Raw genomic sequence first — 26,500 nt, forward strand, 5'->3', positions numbered from 1 at the left:
TAACATCTACACCTACCCCAACCCTAAACCCAACCCTCACAGTAGCATGAGCGTTACCATAGTGAGCATTACAATGTCCACTATGTTCTGATCCAGTAAGTCATTGTGCTACAGACCGCAGTAAGGACATAAAAATAAATAAATAAATAAATAAATAAATAATTACAATTAAGCTAAACATCCCTGCTCCAGTCCAGTTGGTGGCGATGTGAACATGTTTCTCTCCAAAAGTAAACATCAAGAACAAGCTGAAACGAAAGTAAAAGCAGAATCTTCAATCCATGTGCAGAGTTGTTCATCGCTTTAACCCAAACCAAACTAAGTATCAATTTTGCGGATATATAATCTGTATAATCTAATCTGTCCCAATGGACATGTGAAGAATCGAGATTACAGTGAACGTTTACAAAAATACAGGCGTTTAACACGGAGGAATTTTACCAGGGATTTTTCCCGCTTTGGATTCGTACCACGTGACAAGAAACAAAACGAGTGATTAAAATGGGAGACCTCTAAATAGTCTTTTAAGACAAGACTGTAAGTTTTTATATTATCTATAGCAATTATTTGAGTTATTCACATATTGTACATAGAATTTTGTAACGTGATTTTGACCAGTGTTTTTGTGAAATCGAAGAGGTTTTATAGCCGCTAAATGGGTCATTCTTCAGAAATGTCCGTTTTTTCACTAGATTTTAAGATGAAACTACATGTGATTTGAACAATAGCACCATTTTGAGTCATTATTGTGGCACTGGCAATAATAGTATTTGTAAAATCCAAGCACCACAAAACTGCTCACAGCCATGTACAGAGACTGGTTTATTTTTATGTCAAAAACTGATTTTTCTACCATTAAAAATGTAATAATGTCTTCATAACAATTTGGTCTTAAACTTTTTTTCTGAAGAAGGTTAATCTTTGTAACACAGTTATCACCAGGTTTTACTAAGTGGCTTATTGTTTTCCCAGGGCTGTCAGCTGAGCTGCAGTATGTCAGAGCAGCGAGAAAAAGACCCTCCAGAGATGAGGCCCTCAGAGAAACACAGCCACAGGTGAGACATGTTTATGGTTTTACTCTTCTGACTAACAAATCACAAAGAATTATTCAATGTTTGCATAACTAAAACGTTAAACTTCCTAAATGTTTGATATAAAATACAATTATAAATATAATACGCACAATAAAAAGGGTTTAATTGAACATTTAAAGATAAAATTTTACAGTTTTTTGCAGTGCTTTATTGGGTCTAGGTATGTGGAGACTTAAAGGGATAGTTGTCTAAAAACTGAAAATTGTATTTTTATTCAGGTGGCGTGGTGGCTCAGTGGTTAGCACTGTCGCCTCAGAACAAGAAGGTCGCTGGTTTGAGTCCTGGCTAGGTCAGTTGGCATTTCTGTGTGGAGTTTGCATGTTCTGCCCGTGTTGGCATGGGTTTCCTCCGGGTGCTCCGGTTTCCCTCACAGTCTAAACACATGCGCTACAGGTCAATTGGATGAGCTAAATCGGCTGTAGTGTATGTGTGTGAATGAGTGTGTATGGATGTGTAAAACATTTGCTGAATAAGTTGTCGGTTCATTCCGCTGTGGCGACCCCTGATGAATAAAGAAACTAAACCGAAAGAAAATGAATGTATCTTTGTTTACTCAACCTTCACTTAATACAAACATGCTTGAGAGTGTTTTTTTCTGTTGAACACAAAAGAAGATACTTTAAAAAATGTTGGAAATTTTGGAGTTCAACGGTTACAGATTTCCAACATTTTTTAAAATATCTTCTGTTGTGTATAACAGAAAAAGGAAGCTCATACTAAACTACACCTTTAGGTAAATTACTGAAAATAAGTTGATTTATTCATTCATTTTCTTTTTGTTCTAGTCCCTTTATTAATCTGGGGTCGCCACAGTGGAATGAACCGCCAACTATTCCAGCATATGTTTTACGCAGCGGATGACCTTCCAGCCTCAACCCAGCACTGGAAAACACTCAAACACACTCACATTCACACACACTCATACACTACATCCAATATAATTTACCCAATTCACCTATAGCGCATGTGTTTGGACTGTGGGGGAAATCGGAGCACCCAGAGGAAACCCACACCAACACAGGGAGAACATGCAAATTCCACAGAGAAAGACCAACTGGCCCAGTCGGGACTTGAACTTGCGACCTTCTTGCTGTGAGGCGACAGTGCTAACCACTGAGCCACCATGTGACAAACATTCATTCATTTTGTTTTCGGCTTAGTCCCTTTATTAATCCGGGGTCGCCACAGCGGAATTAACCGTCAACTTATCCAGCACATGTTTTACGCAGCAGATGCCCTTCCAGCTGCAACCCATCTCTGGGAAATGTGACAAACATGCAAAAAATAAGAAAGTAGTAAGGGGGCAAACACCTTTTCACACCACTGTAAGTAGTAATGTTTCTCACCTTCTTGTGTCCTTAGGAAAGGTTCAGGTTCACATGTGTCCAGCTCTGTGTCTGTGAAGAGTGACCATTCAAAGGATGGTGACATACCAAACTTCAGTATGAATACAAAATCACGCAAAAGGTATTTCATGTTTTCAATTGTAGCATTGTGTTACCTACATGTTTCACAATAGTGTGTGCTAAATCGTGACTAGATGTAAAATATGTCTGATGACCATTGTTTTGTTTAACTTCATAATACCATGTCATAGCTATGCAACATGATGCTGTGACACGCTGTAGAAGATATCTTCAATTTTCTTTTTTAAGTCATGGCTAAACAACAGCATAAATCAACATAGGCTCATTCTGAAAACGTACCGCTATATACATTTCTGGAGCTCGCGAATTATGTAGCCAGAGGAATGTATGGCTGCATTTTGTCTTTAAAACGAATGCTACGGAGCGGTATGATGCCGTTCCTTTTCACACTTACCAGCTGACCGCTTACCTCCATGTGGACGGCTTTCCCGCTGTTACCAGTTTGCCCAGTAGCTTATCGCGTATGTCGGTGGGCTTGAAATGCAGATAAGAGCTGACCGCGATGATGGGGTTTAAGTCCGGCAAAGAACGGTTCTAGAAAGCAAAAAAAAATTTAAATAAGCAAGTAAATAACAAGGTGAGAATGTGGTAAAATCTAAAAACGTGGTAAAAAATCAGGTGAGGGCTTTTCGTTTTCTGGATTTCATTTGAAAACAGTCAATTGGGTTCAGGGAAGTGGGTCAATTGGTGCTTTTAAAACACTATTGGTTGAGTTTAGGGAAGGGAGTGGGTCAGTTGGTCGGTCAGTCAGTCAGTCAGTCGACAGCGGCCTCTGGTGGATTCGCAAAAACTGCAAAAAAAAAAGTATGTCCTGGGACGTATTTGGCGCTTATATATATATATATATATATATATATATATATATATATATATATATATATATATATATATATATATATATATATAGGGCTACATATTCAGAATGAGCCTATCATAAACTGCTGTGGTTGAATGATTGTGATTGAATAGCGTTTTTCATGACATACAAAAGCAGCTAGTTTACCTCAGATGTAGAAAATAAGATAAATAACAAGCCTATTTAAACATGATTGCTAGAACTGTAGCGAAAACCAACAACATCAGTCACTCAACATGTACTTTTAATAATGCTAATGTGGTTTATTATGTATTCATTTAATTATAAACTTATCTATTTCATTGGGAGTGCAGTGCACTATTCTTTTCTATTTTTTTTTAGAAATAGGTTCATTTTACAAATCTACAAGAGTTAAACAGCCGAGTTTTACCATTTTTGAATCCATTCAGCTAATCTTCAGGTCTTGCGGGAGCACTTTTAGCTTAGCTTAGCATAGATCCTTGAATCAGATTAGACCTTTAGAATCTCGCTCAAAAATGACCAGAGTTTCAATAAAGGTCCTATTTAAAGCTTGACTCTTCTGTAGTTACATTGAGTAGTAAGACAGATGGAAAAATAAAAGTTCTATCCTGATATGGGTAGGAATTATACTGTCAGTTTTCAGTTCAACTTTGCAGCCGTACCATGGCTGTTTGCAGCTATACGCAGGGCTGTTACCTAGTTATTTAGCTGGGGACTATTTTCATTCATTCCTTCATTATCTTTTCGGCTTAGTCCCTTTATTAATCTGGGGTCGCCACAGCGGAATGAACCGCCAACTTATCCAGCATATATTTTACGCTGCGGATGCCCTTCCAGCTGCAACCCATCTCTGGGAAACATCCATACACACTCATTCACACTCATACACTACAGACAATTTAGCCTACCCAATTCACCTGTACCGCATGTCTTTTGACTGTGGGTGAAACCGGAGCACCCGGAGGAAACCCACGTGAACACAGGGAGAACATGCAAACTCCACACAGAAACGCCAAATGACCCAGCCAAGGCTCGAACCAGCAACCTTCTTGCTGTGAGGCAACAGCACTACCTACGCCACTGTGTCACTGTGTCGCCGGGACTATTTTCAGGCACTGCATAATATCATTGTGTCTGCTGTAGTCATGCTATGGCAGCAAAGTTCCTTGATTATTACACAGGAATGAGAGTATAGTTCCTAGAACTGTATAGTTCCATATTGACCTGGCAACTTTTAATTTTCTGATGTAACTACAGAAGAGTCAAGCTCTAAATAGGAGAATTATCAAACTATTTTGAATTTTTTGATATGCTAATGGTCTAATGCAATTAATGATCTATGCTAAGCTAAGCTAAATGTGATTGTGCCAGAGACATAGATTGGCTGAATGAATTTAAACTGTTTAACTTAAGGGGAGTTGTAAAATGAGTCTATTTCCCCCCAAAAAGGGGAGTGTTCCTATAAATGTTTTTGTCGTTCAGCATTTGGTACAGCCAAATAGCTTGTCACTGGAATCTTGTCATGCTTCTTGTTGTTAGAAACAACAGATACACAGACATTTACACAGACAGCCACTATGAGGCTTAAATTCACTATAAAAAAATACCAAACATGAATATTGTCTTCCGTCTGTAGTCATATATGGAAAATCATATAACTGTACTGCATTTAACAAGACCGATGGATTATAAAAAGTAAGGTTAATATGGCTAGGAATTATACTCTAAATAGGAAAATTATCAAACTCTTTTTTAAATTTTTAAAGTGAGATGCTAATGGTCTAATCCGATTCAATGATCTATGCTAAGCTAAGCTAAATGTGATCCTGCCAGAGACATAGATTAACTGAATGAATTTAAACTGTTTAACTTTAGGGAAGTTGTAAAATGAGTGTATTTCCCCCCAAAAGGGGAGTGTTCCTGTAAATGTTTCTATTGTTTAACATTTGGTACAGCCAAATTGCTTGTCATGGGAATCTTGTGTTGCTTATTGTTAGGGCATGTTGTAACAGTAATACAATTACATAGACAGCCACTTAGGAATATTATCAAACTCTTTTATTTTATTTTTTATTTTTTAAGTCAGATGCTAATGGTCTAATCCGATTCAATGATCTATGCTAAGCTAAGCTAAATGTGATCCTGCCAGAGACAAAGATTAATTGAATGATATTAAAAATGGTAAAACTGTTTAACTTCAGCGGAGTTGTCAAATGAAGGGGAATGTTCCAATAAATGTTTCTGTTGTTCAGCATTTGGTACAGACAAATTGCTTGTCACTAGAATCTTGTCATGTTTTTTGTTGTTATGACATGGTGTCACAATAATAGTTACACAGACAGCCACTATCAGGCTTAAATTCACCATAAAAACTACCAAATATGAATATAGCCTTCCATTTTTGGTCATATATAGACAAACGTATAACTGTACTGCATTTCATGAGACTGTTTTTTGTGTATGTTGTATCAGGAAAAGATCAGGTGTGTCCAGCTGTGTGTCTATGAAGAGTGACAACTCAAAAGATTTCAACGCACCAAACTTCAGTGGGAATAAAGTGTCTTTCAAAAGGTATTTCATATGTTTTACATAATAGCAATATGCACAATTGAATATAGCAGAACTTGTGTAATTAATTCACTGAACTCTACTCCATCATTGTGTGCAGTTGTGAAAAGAACGTTGGTTCCTCGGTTTGGTTGAATGGTTAACCCAATACCACTACAACACTACAAATCCCAAAATAGATTGAACAGCACTCTATATTGATTGTCTGATGTTTATGCCTTCAGTCAACAGAATAACATAAATAAAATAGTTTGAAGGATTATATTTCAGAGCATTTTTTTGCATTAACATGAAAAAGGCCTAACAATGGGTTGTTGTTTCTTTGCAACCTGTCAAACTGAATTATTAGAAGCAGAATTTGTATTAGCGGGACTTGATACAAAAATGCCACCAGAATTCATGCAGATACCACCAAGAATTCAATGCTAACAAACAAACAGGGGAATTCAAAATCTACACTCACACAAGGGGAATTGAGTGTGTTGTGCGAGTGTCTGTGGAGACTGTATGAACTAGTTTTGGTAGTACCAGGATTTCAGCTCTCACCACAGATGATTGGCCTCCGGAGGATACGATGTTTTGAGGTGAAGATTTTAGACGTGAACGTAGCAGATTCGAAAGACTCTTACTCACGGAGAAAACATCTAGGTAACTCAAGATTTACTGATTAACAACTCAAAGTTACGATGGTTGGCGTTTGGAGATACAAGTCGGTACTCCTCTGTAAACGATCCAGCAAGATAACTTACAGTGCAGATTAGTACAATTGCGCTTAAAAAAAACATCGATCACCTTTTTTATCAGGACACTCCGTGATTCTGGCAAGTCGCGTTTCTGGAAAACTCGCTCCACCTTCACTTCCGCTCAGACCATCTTCTTCCTCCAACCAACCCACAGAACACCTCCTCACTTCTCCCCCCGGGTCCCACTATTGACCCATTTTTATATTTTCCATAATTGAGGAATTTCCATATATGGACTCAGAAGGCGGGCGGTCTGTCTGTGGATGTTAAACCTCTCATCGCCACAAAATAAACCTGTATATTGTTTTTAATATTTACAAATATGATTGATTTTATGCAACAGTTCACTAAACAAGAAGTTAATAATAAGCTACTAAGATTTTATACACAATTTTGTTCGATTTTTGAAGTTCCAAGTAAAGTCACAGTTAAATAGAGTTATTTGCTTCATTTCTGAATGAATCAGCTATTTTGAACAAATCAACTGAATGGGTGATTTATTTACAACAAGACTGATTTGCCTCCACCTAATGGCAGTTTGCATGTTTTTATAGGTGGGCTGCTCTGAAGGCTAGGAAGTAAAAAAAATTGTGTGTTTATTTTCATTAAACACCTGCTATTATTGGATAACAGTTCTGCATAGTAAACTAACTTTCGACTCCTCTTTCAGTTCATGTTGGCATGAGCGTTTGGAATATACTGGTATAAATTCTGACTATGCAGCCTAATCTCATGAGGAAACATAATTATTGTATCTTTTGTCAGTTTAGTGACTAATTCGTACAAGTTCAGTCGTACAAAAACGGAGATTTAAAAAGGAGGCGTGGCACCCAACCCCACCCCTAAACCCAACCGTCATTGAGGGATGAGCAAATCGTACTTAATTGTACGAATGAGATTGGACGAATTAGCCACAAAATCAAAGCTATGAATTGCTGTGAGATAGCGATGGCCTATGATAAAACAAAAATAGACTTACTATAATAATGATGATAGTACCAGCAGAGAAACACTCAAAAATATTATGTAATTATTGTTTACAATACCTTGACAAAAGAAATTGCAATGTAGGGTGTTAATTTTTATGTCTTCAGGTCTTAAAAAAGTCTAAAAAGCCTTAATTTTCAATATAAAAAATGTGCAGGAACCCTGTTTTCATATGGAGCATGAGAATATTGATATTTGTTTTATTCCCCACTTCGGCTGATGATCATACATGCACAAAAACACAACTACAGTGTATCTATATTTAGTTACCATTTGCGACATTGAACCATTTTCAAATGAGACAGGTAAAAGAGACAAAGTTAAGACTAAAATTAAATGATTTTTTTTGTTCTCATATCTCTGTGTTTTTGTTTTGTTTATGTCATCAGGAAAAGATCACGTTCACGTGTGTTCAGCTCTTCGTCAGAGGATGAACACATGCCAAACCTCAGTGAAGAAACACGCTCATCTCTCAAAAGGTATTCGTTTGTAAAAGTGTTTCAATGAGTCCTTATCATAAAACATTATAGACAAAGATTTTAGAGTATGTTTTTCTATTTCTAAATAGATTTCTTTAATATTTGTCCTGGAAATGCTTATTTTCTCTTTCATTTTAACAGGCCTAATTGTTTGGATTCAGTCTTCAAGGTAAACATTTTAACTATTGAATAAATCAAATATACCTTGACCAAAATTATATTTAAATTTTGGTTAAATAATCTTTCTTCTGGCTTCATTTACAGAAACTTGAGAACAAAATCAATAATTTTGTGAAAAGTGAACTAAAAAAGTTTAAGTTTATATTAGAAAATGAATGCACACAAGACATTGTAAACTACATTAATGGGAATAAATGCAAAGCAGCAGCTCTTGATCTCACAATCCACTTCCTGAGAGAGATGAAAAAAGATGAAGCTGCTGCTACTCTTAAAGGTAAAAAAAATAATTTTCCGGGGGCAGGAGGTGGGGGGAATCATGATTTTATCTTTATCGTGTTGGTTTTTAAGACTTTTCCTTCCTACAATGTAAACATTGTGGCTGAAGTGTGTTTTCAAGAATTTACAAAATAATTTAATTTTAGGTTTAATGCAAGCATACAAATTTGAACATACTTGCATTCAGTTACAAATATTTCTTATTACTTATGAGCCGCTGAGATGCGCTGGGCAGTATTAATTGTGCTAATAGCCCATACGAATGGCACCAAAGTCGCAGGTGGACCCCCATGCAGCTTCCATATGTGACAAGAACCAAATTATCGGCTTCACATTTTGAATTCATCATATACACCTATCATTACAATAATTACCTCAGAGAAATGCAGAACGCTCGAACACTATAGTGCTTTTTAGGTTTTATTCATAGATAAAGCTTGTATCAGAGCTAGAGCAAGGGTTTTGTCAGTGGTGGTTATATGGAGAGCGCAGTTGATAATAAGCTCATACATGCAATGCAATAGTGGCGAAAACAGACAAAGTAATGTAAAAGGGGACTTTTTAAAGTCCCATGGATGAGCTCTGGATAATAAAAGGAAAAGAGACAGCAGTGGAAGAGAACCAGGCCTGGACACTTTATGTTTTACTTTTCCTTTCAGTTTGACGGTATCCTCCATGAGGAGCTGACGCTTGTTTGTTTTATTTTTTGCCCATTATAATTATTTAAAAGTTTGTCAGTTCTCCACCTCCTTCCTCTCGATGGGCAGGTAGCCATCAACTTCATTACAATGGTGCTGAAATCTGGGAGGAAGGAGGAACGCGCTGTCAGAGAGCCCTCGCCACTGAGTGAAGTTCACTGTGCCATTGAGTTGGAGAAGCAAGGTCTGCCACCATTGAAGTTTGAGGTCAACACTGAAGGAGCTTGCTGGGAGGACAGAACTTGCCGCCGTCCACCACAACCTGGAGGATGGGGAGTAGCAGGAGACGGGGGCTTACCACCATCGGAAAAATACGGGGAAGTCGCCGCCGTCTGCCGAGAGCTGAAGCCTGCTGTTGCCAGGCACCATGAATGAGGGTCTCCCAGCTGGTTGAGGACCAAGAAGCAGCATGTTTGGAGAATCTCTGTCTCCTCTGTCTCTCCTCAATGTTTCCAAATCCTAAAATCCTATAAATGTTAGTTTCTCATTAAAATTATTTAAGGGTTGGTCGGTTCTCCACCTCCTTCTTCCCAATAATCAAGTGGCCATCAACTTCATTACACTCTCAATTAAAACAAAATTCAACACGTATATTCCCATATAACACATAGAAAGACTTTTACAAACATTTTACAAAAATAAGCACAAGTCTTCCTGCTTTGGATGAAAGAGATGGTGTGACTGCCACTATGACAGAATGAATGTAGAGGAAGCACTGCATGTTGGGGTGTATGGCTAAGGTCAGATAATATGCAATTAATAAAATGTGCACTCTTACATGATGCAATGATCTTTTTTGTTCCTATGTCTAGATATGCTGATCGCCATTCCTAAGTTAAAATGTAATCTGAAGGAGAAGTTTCAATGTGTGTTTGAAGGAATTGCAAAGCAAGGAGACTCCACACTTCTGAATAACATCTACACGAATCTCTACATCACTCAGGGTGATAGTGAACAGATCAACACTGAACATGAGGTGAGACAGATTGAAGTTGCTTCCAGACGTCATGAATCACAAGAGGTTCAGATTGAATGCAAACGTTTGTTTGAAGCACCTGAACAAGACAAGCAGATCAGAACTGTACTGACAAAAGGAGTTGCTGGCATCGGGAAATCAGTCTCTGTGCAAAAGTTTGTTCTGGATTGGGCTGAAAAAAAAGAAAATCAAGACATCAACTTCATATTTCCTCTTCCATTCAGAGAGATGAACTTAAAGTTGAAAGAAAATCTAAGTTTGATGGATCTTATAACTCACTTTTTCCCAGAGACAAAAGGACTGAACCTTACAAGAAGGAATCAATTCAAAGTCCTGATCATCCTTGATGGATTGGATGAATTTCGTCTTCCTTTAAACTTTGCTGGTAAGGAGACTTGTCATGATGTATCGACAGCAGTCTCTCTGGAGGTTCTTCTGACGAACCTCATCAAGGGTAATCTGCTTCCTTCATCTCTCATCTGGATCACCACTAGACCAGCAGCTGCCAGTAAGATTCCTCCTGACTGTATCGACCGGGTGACAGAGATTCGAGGATTCAATGATGCACAAAAGGAGGAGTACTTCAGAAAAAGACTCACAGATGAGATTCAGGCCAAAGAAATCATTGATCATGTTAAAAAATCAAAAAGTCTCTTCATCATGTGCCACATCCCAGTCTTCTGCTGGATCTCAGCCACTGTGCTCCAGAACATTTTAGAGGAGAAAAAGAATAATGATGTGATCGTCAATCAGGCTGGTGTTGCCTCCAAAACACTGCAGAAATCAAATACTGAAGACACTCCCAAGACTCTGACACAGATGTACACACACTTTCTCCGCTTTCAAAACCTTCAGAGCAGACGAAAGTATAATGGAGAAAACACACCAGATGCTTCCTGGGACAAAGACACTATTCTTTCATTGGGGAAACTGGCATTTCATCAACTGGAAAGAAGCAACATGATCTTCTATGACAGAGACCTGGAGGACTGTGGTATTGATGTCTATAAGGCATCAGTTTGCTCAGGCATGTGTACCCAAGTTTTTAAGAAGGAAACAGGGATCATTCTTGGTACCATGTATTGCTTTGTTCACTTGAGCGTTCAAGAATTTATTGCAGCTCTTTATGCACATTTAATTCTAGACACCAACAAGAAAAGTGTATTTGATCAAGACTCTACAGAACAGGGAAACCAAAATCAATCCATGATTGATTTGCTCAAGACTACTGTGGACAAGGCACTTGAGAGTGACAATGGACACCTGGACCTTTTCCTTCGGTTCCTTCTTGGACTTTCACTCAAGTCCAATCGACACCTTTTACAAGGCCTTTTGACACAGCAAGATGACATTGACCAGAGCAAAGAGGAAATAGTAAGGTACATCAAACAGAAGTTTGAAGCTGATATTACTCCAGAGAGATCCATCAATCTGTTCTACTGTCTGAATGAACTGAATGACCAAACTCTAGTTAAAGAGATTCAGACCCACCTTAGCAGAGGAAGCCTCTCATCTGTTGATCTTTCACCTGCCCAGTGGTCTGCTTTGGCCTTTGTGTTGTTGACATCAGAGGAGAAGTTAGAGGAGTTTGAGCTTCATAAATTCAAGAAATCAGATGAGTGTCTCATTAGACTATCACCAGTCATCAAAACCTCCAAACGGGCTCTGTAAGTCAGTTTGTATTTTCAGTATATATCCAATATGAATATAGAATTGTAAATGTTCTTAACCTAATTCTGTGATGTTGTTTATGTCATTGTAGGCTTAAATGTTGTAACTTAACATACAGAAGTTGTTCAGCTCTGGCTAAAGTTCTTGAATCAGATACCAGTCTGAAAGAGCTGAACATGAACAACAATAATCTACGGGATTCAGGAGTGAAGCTGCTCTGCACAGGACTGAAGGATGGAAAATGCGAGTTGGAAATACTGAGGTAAGTTGTGTGACAGTTCACAATTTCCAAGAGTTTGAGAGTTTGAGTTTGAACCGCCAACTATTCCGGCAGATGCCGTTCCAGTACTGGGAAACACCCATACATGCTCACATTCACACACACTCATTCACTATGGTCAATTTAGTTCATCCAATTCACCTAAAGCGCATGTCTTTGGACTGTGGGGGAAACCGGAGCACCTGGAGGAAACCCACATGAACACAGGGACAACATGCAAACTCCACACAGAAATGCCAACTGACCCAGCCAAGGCTCAAACCAGTGACCTTCTTGCTGTGAGGCAACAGTGCTACCCACTGCACTACTGCACTGCCATCCCATTTGTTTCCAAGTGATCAAATCAAATTACTTTTTTCACAAATTATTCTTGGCAGTATTGTGTGTTCATGCTACATCTTGATGGTATGCAGTGAGGGGTATGGAGAGAGTTTGTGTGAGGTGTGTTAAGTGTTCATCAGCCTGATAGTCTGTGTGAAGAAACTTTGCTTCAGTTGGCTGGTGCATGACCGGATAATGCGGAACCGTCTGCCTGAGGGTAGCAGAGAGAAAAGTCTATGGTTTGGGTGGCTGGAGTCGCTGATAGTTTTCTTGGCTTTCCTCATGCACCGCCTGGTGTAGATGTCCTGGAGGGAGGGAAGCTCACCTCCTACCATGCGGCCAGCAGTTCGCACAATCCTATGTAGACATTTGTGATTGTTGCTGGTGCTGTTTCCATACCAGGTGGTGATGCAGCCAGTCAGGATGCTCTCCACAGTGCAGGTGTAGAACGAGCGGAGGATGTGGGGGCTCATTCCAAACCTCCTGAGACGCCTGAGGAAGAAGAGGCATTGTTGTGCCTTCCTCAGCACTGCATCTCTGTGAGCAGTCCATGTCAGATCCTCAGTGATGTGGACTCCAAGAAACTTGAAAGTGCTGACCTTCTCAACTGGTGTTTCGTTGATGGTGATGGGAGTGTGTTCTCTTTTCTCTATCCTGAAATCTTTGTGTGATGTTATTATGGGTTGTGCAGTTGTTTAATTACTTGTGCTATATGGAATTATACACATTTTCCATCTTTTCTTTGTAGACTCTCTAACTGTAGCATCACAGAAGAAGGTTATAAAGCTCTGGCTTCAGCTCTGAGATCAAACCCTTCACACCTAAAAGAGCTGGATCTCAGAGGAAACGATCCTGGACAATCAGGAGTGAGGGAGCTCAGCGATCTACTACAGGACCCAGACTGTCAGCTCAACACACTGAGGTGAGATGTCATTTGATATATGATGAATTGATCTGATTCCTTATTTATTTTCTCTGTCTTTAGGTTTTTGAGTCCCGCTGCAGATCAAGCCTGTCAGTTTGTGTCTGGATTTGTGGGTCAAAACCCATTATTGCTGAAAGAACTGAATCTGAGTGGACTTACGCTAGGAGACACACAAATGAATCAACTGGCTGCTCTACTGCAGGATAAACACTGTCGGATCAACACACTCATGCGAGTATAATGTATTTGAAATAGGGTTGTCAAAAGTATCAAGTTCGGTGCCAATCTTCGGTACCATTTTAAAAACATCCATTTCCACTAACATTTGAGTGCATTTTTAAACAAAGCTAATTGGCCATTGTGTTCACGTGTTCAACAACAACAACAACAACAACAGTGAAAAGTGGTGAAGCGATGACCTTCACAGCCAATCACAGTCATTCTCCTTTGGCTTCATCTTTGTTTATTGGGAAAAGTGGTCAGATTTTTTTCTCTCTCTCCCATATCTCTCTGTACCTCGTTCCTCTTGCCTAGTCTTATTCTATCTCTGAGGATCTCCTTGCCAGGCTCTCCAAACAATAAGAAATTATGGATTTGATCAACTGGTCTCTGAATGCAATTGACACCATCTTCTCAAAGAGAAGTCTGGGTTCGGGGGAACCCAATTGTCCTGCGGGAACGTTTGCAGCTAGATACATAATGGACGGGTGGGAGAAGTGGCGCGACATGTGCCTGGCTACTCTGTCCCTGGAGGATATTGAAGATATCTATCTATTCGAAACTTTAATAACAAGGTTTCTGCTAGTGGGCTTGTGACAAATCAAGGTATTTCATCATCATTATCATTTCTGTTGAGCACGTGAACACAATCGCCAGTCAGCTGTGTTTAAGAATTCACTCAAATGTTAGCGGGAAATGGACATTATTAAAATTTCAATACTGATTGGTACCGAACTCAATACTTTTGACAACCCTAATTTGAAATATGACATTTATATATTGTCAGTGCACTGCCAATGTTATTTATTATACAAAATTTGTAAAGAAACTAAAGAATGTTTTCTGTTTTTCTTTCCCTTCAGACTGAATAATAACAGTATTACTGCAGAAGGTTGTGCCGCTCTGACCTCAGCATTTAATTCCAACCCTTCAAACCTGAAAACGCTGTATCTGAGTGGAAATAAGCTAAGAAACACAGGAATATTAAAGATCTGTTGTCTGTTGGAAAATACACAATGCAGATTGGAGAAACTGGAGTGTGTATTTATTTGCCTATTTTTATATTTGAAACAAATATATATAATAATTTGATTATAAAGCATTCTCATTTCATTCTCATTTTAAATATTATATTACACACTAATAAATTCTGTGATTTGAGTCCATGTTTTTCTTTTGGGTGGCGGGGTAGCTTTATATTAATGTATTTCACCAATATGTGTATCATTTAATGTAGATAAGCTGTGTTATGTGGAAAAATTAATTTTCCATATTTGTAGTCTTTCAGACTGCAGTGTGACAGAAGAAGGTTATAAAGCTCTAGCTTCAGCTCTGAGATCAAACCCTTCACACCTGACAGAGCTGGATCTCAGAGGAAATGATCCTGGACAATCAGGAGTGAAGGAGCTCAACGATTTACTACAAGACCCAAACTGTCAGCTCAACACACTGAGGTGAGAGCTTTTATACTGATCAAATATCAGTATTTATCAGAATATTAATTCTGATACAAAAACCTTGTGAAACAAACCATTTTAGCATCAGAAGTTTGAACGACCAGTTGATGTTACTGCTACGATAAACTCCTATCACCCAGTGTTGTCATTATTATCGGTTTCAGGGTAAACCATTTTCTGACAGTTAGGTTTATTGTTTCCAATACCGTGATTGATTATCGTGATTTTGAAAACGTTGCAACATGCGATAAAAGGTATTTTTTCCATTCATTCATTTTCATTCAAACCATCTATGCAAATGCTAGATCGCTGAAGAACTACACATCCGCCACTATATGAAATACAACTCCCAGAAGTTTTTGCACTCACACACCAGTTCCTGATGCCCTCTGATTACTCACACACAGCTGAAAGCTCATGATGGACTGATAACCAGGACTATAAATGCATCTCACTCACACACACTTTGCTGAGTCTTATAATCTGTAAGAGACCATTAACGAAGCATTATCCTAGTTTTTGCCTTTCGTGGTTTTGACCTTTGCTTTGTTTATTATTTGTTGCTTTGCTACCTGTCCCAACCATGAGCTTGTTTTTCTGACTGTGCTTTGGATTAACTGCATGCTCCTGTCTTTTCCTGTTTTTACCTTTGCCTGCCTGACTATTCTTTTACGTGGATCTTCACCTCTGTCTCCGACTACAATGAGAGCGGAGCGTGAAATTTATATTTTAGAAATGCTTTATATTTTCACTATGTCACGGCAAAACAACAGCATAAACTACTATGACAATGTTCACCTCAGGTAATGATTATGTGCTTTATTCAGTGCTAAATGCTATCAATGTGAGTTTAAATATTATTTTACATGACATTTATTGTCATACTACTGAAAGCAGCAACAGAAAGTTCACCTCAGATCTCGGAAATAAAATATAACTAGCAAACTAGCTATTTTGAAAAGGAATGTCTGAACTGGGACCAAACCAACAACATGAGTCACTCAGCAGCCTATTAATAATGGTAAAGAGGTTAAATAGTATTTAAAAAAAGAAATTATTAATTAGATTAAAATCCTGTACTATTTTGTTGGGGGTGCAGTGGCTGGTATATAAATGTTTCTGTTGTGTTGCGTTGTGTTTGGTGAAGACAGATAAACTGCTTGTCGCATTGCATATTGTTAGGACATTCTGTAATGATAAATCCTAGTAATGTGTTATTGTGCACCGAGGCTTCGAAGCATGTATCAAAACGATGATGCATCTCGCAGTGAAGCAGTGTATAGGAGCTTGATTTGTTTGGCCATTACCCACGTGACTCCATGAATTTTGATTCAAAAGCTTAAACACCCTCGTGGGTTAGTAAAGTGTATAGCGAGAGATTAGGCATCGATTATATACATTTCTGCTGTTTCAAAGCACTGCACTGTTCCCACACACCAGTAATTCAGCTAAAATAGAATAATAATTTATAGTAAAAAGCTTTTGAACCATACTAAAGTTTATTAGTGTATTAAATATTTACAACTGTTTCTATAGAATGCCACTGCATATTGTAGTATAGTTTGTAACGGAGGGCAGCTAACGAATGCCGTGCAGAAGTGGGTCTCCTGCTATATCTTCTCTGTCTTTAGGTTTTTGAGTCCCGCTGCAGATCAAGCCTGTCAGTTTGTGGGTCAAAATCCGTTACTTGGGAATGAATTGAATCTGAATGGACAAAAGCTTGGAGACACACAAATGAATCAACTGGCTGCTCTACTGCAGGATAAACACTGTCGGATCAACACACTCATGTGAGTAAAATGTATTTGAAATAGGATTGTCAAAAGTATCAAGTTCGGTACCAATCTTCGGTACCATTTTTAAAAACATCCATTTCCACTAACATTTGAGTGCATTTTTAAACAAAGCTAATTGGCCATTGTGTTCACGTGTTCTACAGATATGACTGTGTTTGGTTGTGAAAGTCATTGGTTCAACACTCTTCATTTATGTTCACCAAGTGCAAATGCACAAACACTGGAGTATGTCAAAGCTGCGTAGATCAGCTAATCCATCAGCGGTTTACCCATATGCCAGCTTATTTAATAGACCAGCTGATCGAACTTTGAAACGCTACAGGGTCTGTGTGTCTGTGTTTGCACTTGGTGAACAACAGTGAAAAGTGGTGAAGCGATGACCTTCACAGCCAATCACAGTCATTCCTCTTTGACTTCATCTTTGGTTATCGGGAAAGGGTAGTCAGATTTTTTTCCCCTTTCTCTCATATCTCTCTGTACCTCATTCCTCTTGCCTAGTCTTATTCTATCTCTGAGGAGCTCCTTGCCCGGCTCTCTAAACAATAAGAAATTATGGATTTGATCAACTGGTCTCTGAATGCAATTGACACCATCTTCTCAAAGAGAAGTCTGGGTTCGGGGGAACCCAATTGTCCTGCGGGAATGTTTGAAGCTGGATACATAATGAACGGGTGGGAGAAGTGGCGCGACATGTGCCTGGCTGCTCTGTCCCTGGAGGATATTGAAGATGTCTATCTATTCGAAACTTTGATAACAAGGTTTCTGCTAGTGGGCTTATGCAGGGCTCTGGGGAATCAATGATTGATAAAAGTGGTCAGTGCGGCTTAAAACCCCACCAAGCTGGCCGGCTGGATTGAAACGGTGGTGAGTCAAATTTTTACTAATCAGACTGTAGTTATAGACCACAAACTGGAAAACATCAGGCAGAAATTGGCGGCTTTGCAGCGAGATTTGGACAGACCTAAAGCCCAGTGACGGACATAAGATATCTGCAAAATTGGCAGATATTGACCCAAATTTGGAAAACTTTTTTCTTTTCTCTTTCTGCTTCTATGTGACACTCCTGCCAGACAGCCTCGGCTGGAGACGAACAATTTCCCCCAGAGAACAAGATAAAGAGATGCTCTGAATTCCTGCTCCCTGTTCCAAGGACACCTGTTGAGACACTACAGGCTTACACACACACACACACACACACACACACACACACACGTACACAGCTCCAGATAGACAGTCACTACATAACCCTGCATCCCACGCCTTCATGTGCTTTCACCCACCGGTGTGGGTTGGCAGGTCTGTGACCAGCACCCCTGCCTGCGGGACCATATGGCTGCTGCCTTTATCAGACTTTTTTCCCTGATCTCACACTGCGCTTCTTCAAGGATAGTCTGAGAGGGACTTTTTTTTCGCCTCCCTCTTCCCTAATGTATCTTATTTCCTCTTTATTAAAGCTACCTCTTGTCTGACCAGTCTTCCCCTGAAATGTGTGATGTTTGTGTGTGGTTGTGGGGGTCCAATTTCACTACATATAAAAGTGTATGTGACAAATCAAGGTTTTTCATCATCATTATCATTTCTGTTGAGCACGTGAACACAATCGCCAGTCAGCTGTGTTTAAGAATTCACTCAAATGTTAGCGGGAAATGGACATTATTAAAATTTCAATACTGATTGGTACCGAACTCAATACTTTTGACAACCTTAATTTGAAATATGACATTTATATATTGTCAGTGCACTGCCAATGTTGTTTATTATTGTAAATTTGTAAAGAAACTAAAGAATGTTTTCTGTTTTTCTTTCCCTTCAGACTGAATAATAACAGTATTACTGCAGAAGGTTGTGCCGCTCTGACCTCAGCATTTAATTCCAACCCTTCAAACCTGAAAAAGCTGTATCTGAGTGGAAATAAGCTAAGAAACACAGGAATATTAAAGATCTGTTGTCTGTTGGAAAATACACAATGCAGATTGGAGAAACTGGAGTGTGTATTTATTTGCCTATTTTTATATTTGAAAAAATATATATAATAATCTGATTATAAAGCATTCTCATTTTATTCTCATTTCAAATATTATATTACACACTATTAAATTCTGTGATTTGAGTCCATGTTTTTCTTTTGGGTGGCGGGGTAGCTTTATATTAATGTATTTCATCAATATGTGTGTCATGTAATGTAGATAAGCTGTGTTATGTGTAAAAATTAATAGTAGACATATTTGTAGTCTTTCAGACTGCAGTGTGACAGAAGAAGGTTATAAAGCTCTAGCTTCAGCTCTGAGATCAAACCCTTCACACCTGACAAAGCTGTATCTCAGAGGAAATGATCCTGGACAATCAGGAGTGAAGGAGCTCAACGATTTACTACAAGACCCAAACTGTCAGCTCAACACACTGAGGTGAGAGCTTTTATACTGATCAAATATCAGTATTTATCAGAATATTCTGAAACAAAAACCTTGTGAAACAAATTATTTTAGCATCAGAATTTTGAACGACCAGTTGATGTTACTGCTACGGTAAACTATCATCTAGTGTTGTCATGATAACCGGTTTTAGGGTAAACCATTTTCTGACAGTTAGGTTTATTGTTTCCAATACAGTGATTGATTATCGTGATTTTGAAAACATGCGATAAAAGGTACTTTTTCCATTCATTCATTTTCATTCAAACCATCTGTGACTGTTACGATCCCCAGCTATCTAGCATTTGTAGATCGCTGGAGAACTAGACATCCGCCACTATATGAAATACAACTCCCAGAAGTTTTTGCACTCACACACCAGTTCCTGATGCCCTCTGATTACTCACACACAGCTGGAAGCTCATGATGAACTGATAACCGGGACAATAATGCATCTCACTCACACACACTTTACTGAGTCTTGTGATCTGTAAGAGTGCATTAACGAAGCGTTATCCTAGTTTTCGCCTTTCGTGGTTTTGACCTTTGCTTTGTTTATTGTTTATGATGTTTTGCCACCTGTCCCAACCATCTGCCTGTTTTTCTGACTACGCTTTGGATTACCTGCATGCTCCTGTCTTTTCCTGTTTTGACTTTGGCCTGCCTGACTATTCTTTACGTGGATCTTCACCTCTGTCTCCGACTACAATGACAGCGGAGTGTGAAATTTCTATTTTAAAAATGCTTTATATTTTCACGACGTCGCTGCAAAACAACAGCATAAAAAACTATGACAATGTTCACCTCAGGTACCGATTATGTGCTTTATTCAGTGCCAAATGATATTAATGTGAGTTTAATATCATTTTAAATGACATTTATTGTCATACTACTGAAAGCAGCAACAAAGTTTACCTCAGATCTCAAAAATAAAATAACTAGCAGACTATCAGCAGTTAGAAAAGTAAAGTCTGAACTGTGACCCATCAACATCAGTAACTCAGTAGCCTATTAATAATGGTAAAAAGGTATAATAGTATTCAAAAAGAAAGTAGTGATGAGATTAAAATGCTTTACCATTTGTTGGGGGTGCAGTGGCTGGTATATAAATGTTTCTGTTGTGCTGCGTTGTGTTTGCTGCAGACAGACAAATTGCTTGTTGCATTGCATATTGTTAGGACATGGTGTAATGGTAAATCCTAGTGATGTGTTGTTGGGCACCGAGGCTTCAAAGCATATATAGAAAAGATGATACATCTCGCAGTGAAGCAGTGTACCAGAGCTTGATTCATTTGGCCATTACCCACGTGACTGCTTTGAATTTTGATTCAAAAGTTTAAGCACCCTCATTGGTTAGTAAGGTGTATAGCGAGAGATTAGGCATTGATTACATACATTTCTGCTGTTTCAAAGCACTGCGCTGGTCCCACACACCAGTAATTCAGCTAAAATAGAATAATAATTTATAGTAAAAAGCTTTTGAACCATACTAAAGTGTATTAGTGTAATAAATATTTACAACTGTTTCTATAGAATGCCACTGCATATTGTAGTATAGTTTGTAACGGAGGGCAGCTAACGAATGCGGTGCAGAAGTGGGTCTCCTGCTTGATCTTCTCTGTCTTTAGGTTTTTGAGTCCCGCTGCAGATCAAGCCTGTCGGTTTGTGGGTCAAAATCCGTTACTTGGGAATGAATTGAATCTGAATGGACAAAAGCTTGGAGACACACGAGTGAATCAACTGGCTGCTCTACTGCAGGATAAACACTGTCGGATCAACACACTCATGTGAGTATATTTGACATTTAAAGTGTTACAGTACTTTTAACAGAAATTACTGAAAACATTTATTATGTTAGTCAGTATTTTCGTTTTTTTGTTACAAAAAGAGCACTGTATTAAAATTATGCAGGCATTTAAAACACAATTAAATACAAGTCATGCGAGAGATCTGCAGAGCGGATGGCAACATCAAGAGCCTGAGGTATCAAGACATTTGTGCTGCCCATTACATTACAAACCACAGGAGAGGGTGAATTCTTCAGCAGGATAGCGCTCCTTCTCATACTTCAGCCTCCACATCAAAATTCCTGAAAGCAAAGAAGGTCAAGGTATTGGCCAGCCCAGTCACCAGGCATGAACATTATTGAGCATGTCTGGGATAAAATGTAGGAGGAGGCATTGAGGATGAATCCAAAGAATCTTGATGAACTGCAAGAACCTTTTCTTTGCCATTCCAGATGACTCTATTAATAAGTGATTTGAGTCATTGCAGAGATGTATGGATGCAGTCCTCCAAGCTCATGATGGCGTCAGACACAATATTCATTCTTTCTCCACTGCACCATGACTTTATATTCTATACTGGACATTATTTCTGTTAAGTGACAAGACTTTTGTCAAAGCAAAGTCAGACCTTACTGTCCTAATGAAATCATTAAACATCAAGGCATGATCATATTTTATTTTCGTAAAATAAGCCTAATCTAGAGGCCTTTTTTATATGAGCCACTTCTGATACCAAATGATCAACTAGAAGTCAAGTTCTTATTTGTTGTCCCTAAAAATTGGATTGACGACAAGACTTTTGTCAGGTAGTGCATAAAGTGACATTGTACTGAACCCAACATTTTTACGGTGTACTGTAGCTTATGACAGACTCAATATTCACTGTAGCAATCTGAGTCATTGTTTCTCTCTCTCTCTCTCTCTCTCTCTCTCTCTCTCTTTCTTTCTCTCTCTCTCTCTGTCTTCAGTCTGTGGACATGCAGCATTACAGAAAAACAGTGTATCACCCTAACTTCAGCTCTAAAATCAAACCCATCACACCTGAGAGAGCTGGACCTCGGCGTGAATAAAATAAACAAAGCAGTGAATCACTTATGTAACCTAATAAAGGATTCACGCTGTGAACTGGAGAGACTGAGGTAAGAAAATACCTTCAAATAGAAGAATAAACGTGATTAAAGCAGGTTTCAACAGTTTAAAAATCACATATTAAAGGGATAATTCACCCAGAAATGACAATATATTACCATGTACTCACCTTCAAGTTGTTCCATACATTTATGAGTTTCCTTTCCCTCTTGAACAGAAAAGAAGATATTTATATAAATGTTAGAAACCTGTAACTATTGACTTCCACAGTGGGAAAACGGTTTTGAAATATGTTGGACCTGCTTTGAAAACCATTGACTTCCATTGAAAACTATTGACGTCCACAGTGGGAAAACAGCTCAATGTTTTTCAATGGTAATCCAACATTTTTCAAAATATCTTCTCTTGTGTTTAACAGAAAAAAACAAGCTCAAATGTTTTGATTTTAATATGCCAAAAGATTTCATAGGTGTCTGTGAAGTTAAGCTTTTTCTCTCTCTTTTTTGGAGCACACTGGCTTATAGATATCCTTAAAACTAAAAAAACTAACATCTAAAAAACTTCGTTCTCATTTCTTTTCCTCTATTGATGGGACTATAGAATAGAGAGTTGTTTTCTGGTGTTTTATTTTCTACTCACTCTCTCTTTCTAGGTTAAGAGGCTGTGAAATCACACAAGAAGGTTGTTCTGCTGTAACTTCAGCTCTGAAATCAAACCCATCACACCTGAGAGAGCTGGACCTGGCTCAGAATCCACTTGGAGACCTTGGAGTGAAAAACCTCAGTGATTTACTGATGAATCCACAATGCAAACTGGAGAGATTATAGTTAGTATCATTATAATGTAGATGTATTTAACAGTAATATGAACAGAATTTTCAACACAGGCTCATTATGAAAATGTACCCTCGTATACATTTTTGGAGAGCGTGAATTATGTAGCCAGAGGTACGTATGGCTGCATTTCATCTTTAAAATGAACGCTCCAGGGCGGTATGACGCCGTTCCTTTTCGCGCTTACCAGCTGACTTCTTACCTCCACGTGGATGGCTTTTGCGCTGTTACCAGTTTTCCCAGTGGCTCGCTGTGTATGTTGGTGGACTTGAGAAGCAAGGAGTTGAAATGAGTTGACCACGACAATGGGGTTCGAGTCCAGTGAAGAATGGTTCCAGAAAGCAGGTAAAACAAAAGGCAAGAAATAAAATAAACAAGTTAATAACAGGGTGAGAGCACGGTAAGATCTGAAAACGTGGTAAAAATCAAGCTGCAGCAAGGGCTTTTCTTTTTCTGGATTGCTTTTTAAATCACTGTCTGTTGAGTTTAGGGAAGGGGGTGGGCTGGGGATCGGTCAGTCGGTCGGTCAGTCAGTCAGTCAGTTGACAGCGGCCTCTGGTGGATTTACGTGAGAACAGCAGGCATGAATGGCACTCGTGAAAGAAATTTGAGATCTGAAAAAGCATACACAGCGCCCTCTGGTGGATTCGGGAAAACAAAAACTGCAAAAAACGTACCTCCTGGGACATATTGGCGCTCTCCAAATATGTAAATAGGGGTATGTAATCAGAATGAGCCTGGGTTAAAATTTGTAAACTGTAGCTTAGCATCTTTTGGTCTTTCCCATTGGCCACAATAATAAAAAAATCAATTTCTATCTAGTAAATGACTAAATATACTGTATTTGACAGATTGTGTGCTTACTGTAACTCTTTAATAAGTGAATCATCATAGATCTTAGTCACCGTGTTTTCTCTTTCTGTCTTCAGTCTGTGTCATTGCAGCATTACAGAGAACCAGTGTTTCATCCTGACTTCAGCTCTGAAATCAAACCCTTCGCACCTGAGGGAGCTGAACCTCAATGGGAACAAAATAAAAAACACAGGAGTGAATTATTTATGTGACGTACTGAAGGATTCACGCTGTAAACTGGAGAGACTGAGGTGGGATATTCACTTACAGATATCAAAATTAAGTTTTGAAACATTTCTCACCCTGATGAAAAATGTAGCTTAAACCAGCCTAGACTGGTTGGCTGGTTTTAGCTGGTCGAGCAGCCTGGTTTTAGAGGGGTTTTGGCCATTTCCAGGCTGGTTTCCAGCCTGGTTTAAGCTGGACATAGCTGGTTTTGGCTGGGCTCCCAGCTTGTCTAGGCTGGTCAAGCTGGTTTTAGCTGGTCAAATGGCCAAAACCTCTCTAAAACCAGGCTGGTCGACCAGCTAAAACCAGCCAACAAGCCTAGGCTGGTTTAAGCTGGATTTTTCTATAGGGCAATAATAATAATAATAATAATAATAATAATAATAATAATAATAATAATAATGATAATACTGAACCACTGTGATGACGGGCTTTGGCTGAGGGATTTTAGAAAAACCAAAACAACAATTCCAATGTTTTACAATGTGGTCGATCTGCTGATTTGTCCATTAATGCATCCCATATCATCACATGATCTGTTGAAACAAAGTCTCATTATGTTTTTGACGCACATGCTGGAATTTATTTGATAAATATGTTTCAATCGTAGTGCACTTTTTTATAAAAAGTTTATCCTACTCAGTTGTGCACACTGATTGTTTATGCGCATTTCAAATTGTATTCAGCAAAGATATTCCAAAATGTGCATAAAAATAGTTGTATTCAAACATACCTTTTGATGTGTTGTGAAATAGACCGCTGAAAATCACGTGACGACACATACACATGCACATACACATGCACTGAAAGCTGCTTCAACATATTCTTGCATCTGAGCTTCAGGCAGTCAGCGGGAGCTCTGAACACACCTGCCCGAACATCAGCCAGTCCATCTCGAATCTGCCGCTAAATCTCATCTCATAGTTTTTAAACGTGATCTATTATTCATCTTGTGTAGACCTATTGGATGCCCTTCCAGCCACAACCCAGTACTGGAAAACACCCATAGACTCTCGCATTCACACACTCATACACTACGGCCGATTTAGTTCATTCAAATCACCTATAGCGCATGTCTTTGGACTGTGGGGGAAACCGGAGCACCCGGAGGAAATCCATGCCAACAAGGGGCAGAACATGCAAACTCCAGACAGAAACCCCAACTGACCCAGCCGGGGCTTGAACCAGCTACCTTTTTGTTGTAAGACGACACTTGTGAATCACAAAATACAGATATTTGATATATGATTGGAGGTTGGACATTGATTGAAATTTCTTGACAATAATTCGGATCACACATGTAGGTAGGGATATACTCAGGAGTGTGAATCTTCAAGAAGTGAGTTTGACACACCTGGATAATATCAATATAGAAATGACGAATGATTTCTTCCTTTTTGTCTGTTTCTCTCTCTAGACTATATGAATGTGGCATTACAAGTGTTTCGTCTTTAACTCAGTGTTTGATAAACACAAAAGCCCTGGACTTTTTAAAGGAGCTCGATCTGAATGTAAATAGCATAGCAGACTCAGAGCTGCAGCGGCTCACTGATGTGACAAAGGACTCAAACTGTGAACTGAGGTGAGCAAACAACACTTTGATTTCATATTAATCCCGTGTACCTAAAAAGTAGTACTGCGTCCATCTTTTGTCCAAAAAGTAATTCATTTTTAATTCACATAAGAGACCGATTTCTGGAGAAAATTTCAACACAGATTTATTGTGAAAACATACACCCGCATACATTTCTGGAGAGCATGAATTATGTAGCCAGAGGTACTTATGGCTGTGTTTCGTCTTTAAAATGAATGCTACAGGGCGGTATGATGGCGCAGATGGCTTCTGTTTATTTTCGTGCTACCAGCTGACCTCTTTCCTCCATGTGGACGGCTTTTCCGCTGTTATTAGTTTGTCCAGTGGCTCGCCATATACGTCGGAGGATTTAAAACGCAGAGAGGGTTCGAGTCCGCCGAAAAATGGTTTCAGAAAGCGGGGAAAACAAAAACAAAAGGCAAAAAATTATATGAACAAGTAAATAACAGTGTGAGATTATGGTAAAATCTGAAAACGTGGTAAAAAATCAGGCGAGGGCTTTTGTTTTTCTGGATTGCTTTTGAAAACACTATTGGTTGGGTTTAGGGAAGGAGGAGGGTGGGTCAGTCGATCGGTCAGTCAGTCAGTCGACAGTGGCCTCTGGTGGATTTACGTGAGAACAGCAGGTGCGAATGGCACTCGCAAGAGAAATTCGAGATCTGAAAAAGCGTACACAGCGGTCTCTAGCGGATTCGCAACAACAAAACTGCAAAATAAAACATAGCCCCTGGGATATATTTGGCGCACTCCAAAAAAAAAAATAAAAATAAA

At 38.9% G+C, this 26,500-nt stretch overlaps 1 protein-coding gene across 1 annotated transcript; it reads left to right on the plus strand.

The window, feature by feature from the left end:
- The first annotated feature begins 270 nt into the window (after positions 1 to 270).
- On the plus strand, positions 271 to 25,721 carry LOC130239629 (NACHT, LRR and PYD domains-containing protein 3-like). The gene is made up of 21 exons (XM_056470906.1): positions 271 to 537; positions 973 to 1,055; positions 2,457 to 2,561; positions 5,832 to 5,930; positions 8,047 to 8,136; positions 8,278 to 8,305; positions 8,401 to 8,590; positions 10,103 to 11,933; positions 12,029 to 12,199; positions 13,287 to 13,460; positions 13,524 to 13,694; positions 14,546 to 14,719; positions 14,963 to 15,136; positions 16,771 to 16,929; positions 18,749 to 18,922; positions 19,167 to 19,340; positions 20,975 to 21,133; positions 22,102 to 22,272; positions 22,875 to 23,048; positions 23,985 to 24,158; positions 25,553 to 25,721. The coding sequence occupies exons 2-21, from the start codon at positions 994 to 996 to the stop codon at positions 25,719 to 25,721; spliced, it is 4,623 nt and encodes a 1,540-aa protein (XP_056326881.1). The 5' UTR covers positions 271 to 537; positions 973 to 993.
- The last annotated feature ends 779 nt before the right edge of the window (positions 25,722 to 26,500 follow it).

The sequence above is a fragment of the Danio aesculapii genome, chromosome 13, assembly GCF_903798145.1.
Source record: "Danio aesculapii chromosome 13, fDanAes4.1, whole genome shotgun sequence".
Classification (NCBI taxonomy): domain Eukaryota; kingdom Metazoa; phylum Chordata; class Actinopteri; order Cypriniformes; family Danionidae; genus Danio; species Danio aesculapii.

Excerpts from the sequence above, each read along its gene's own strand:
- LOC130239629 (XM_056470906.1), top strand. The coding sequence starts at position 994 with ATGTCAGAGCAGCGAGAAAAAGACCCTCCAGAGATGAGGCCCTCAGAG. Across the intron at positions 18,923-19,166 it reads TGCAGATTGGAGAAACTGGA|TCTTTCAGACTGCAGTGTGA; the intron begins GTGTGTATTTAT and ends ACATATTTGTAG. Across the intron at positions 24,159-25,552 it reads TGTAAACTGGAGAGACTGAG|ACTATATGAATGTGGCATTA; the intron begins GTGGGATATTCA and ends TTCTCTCTCTAG.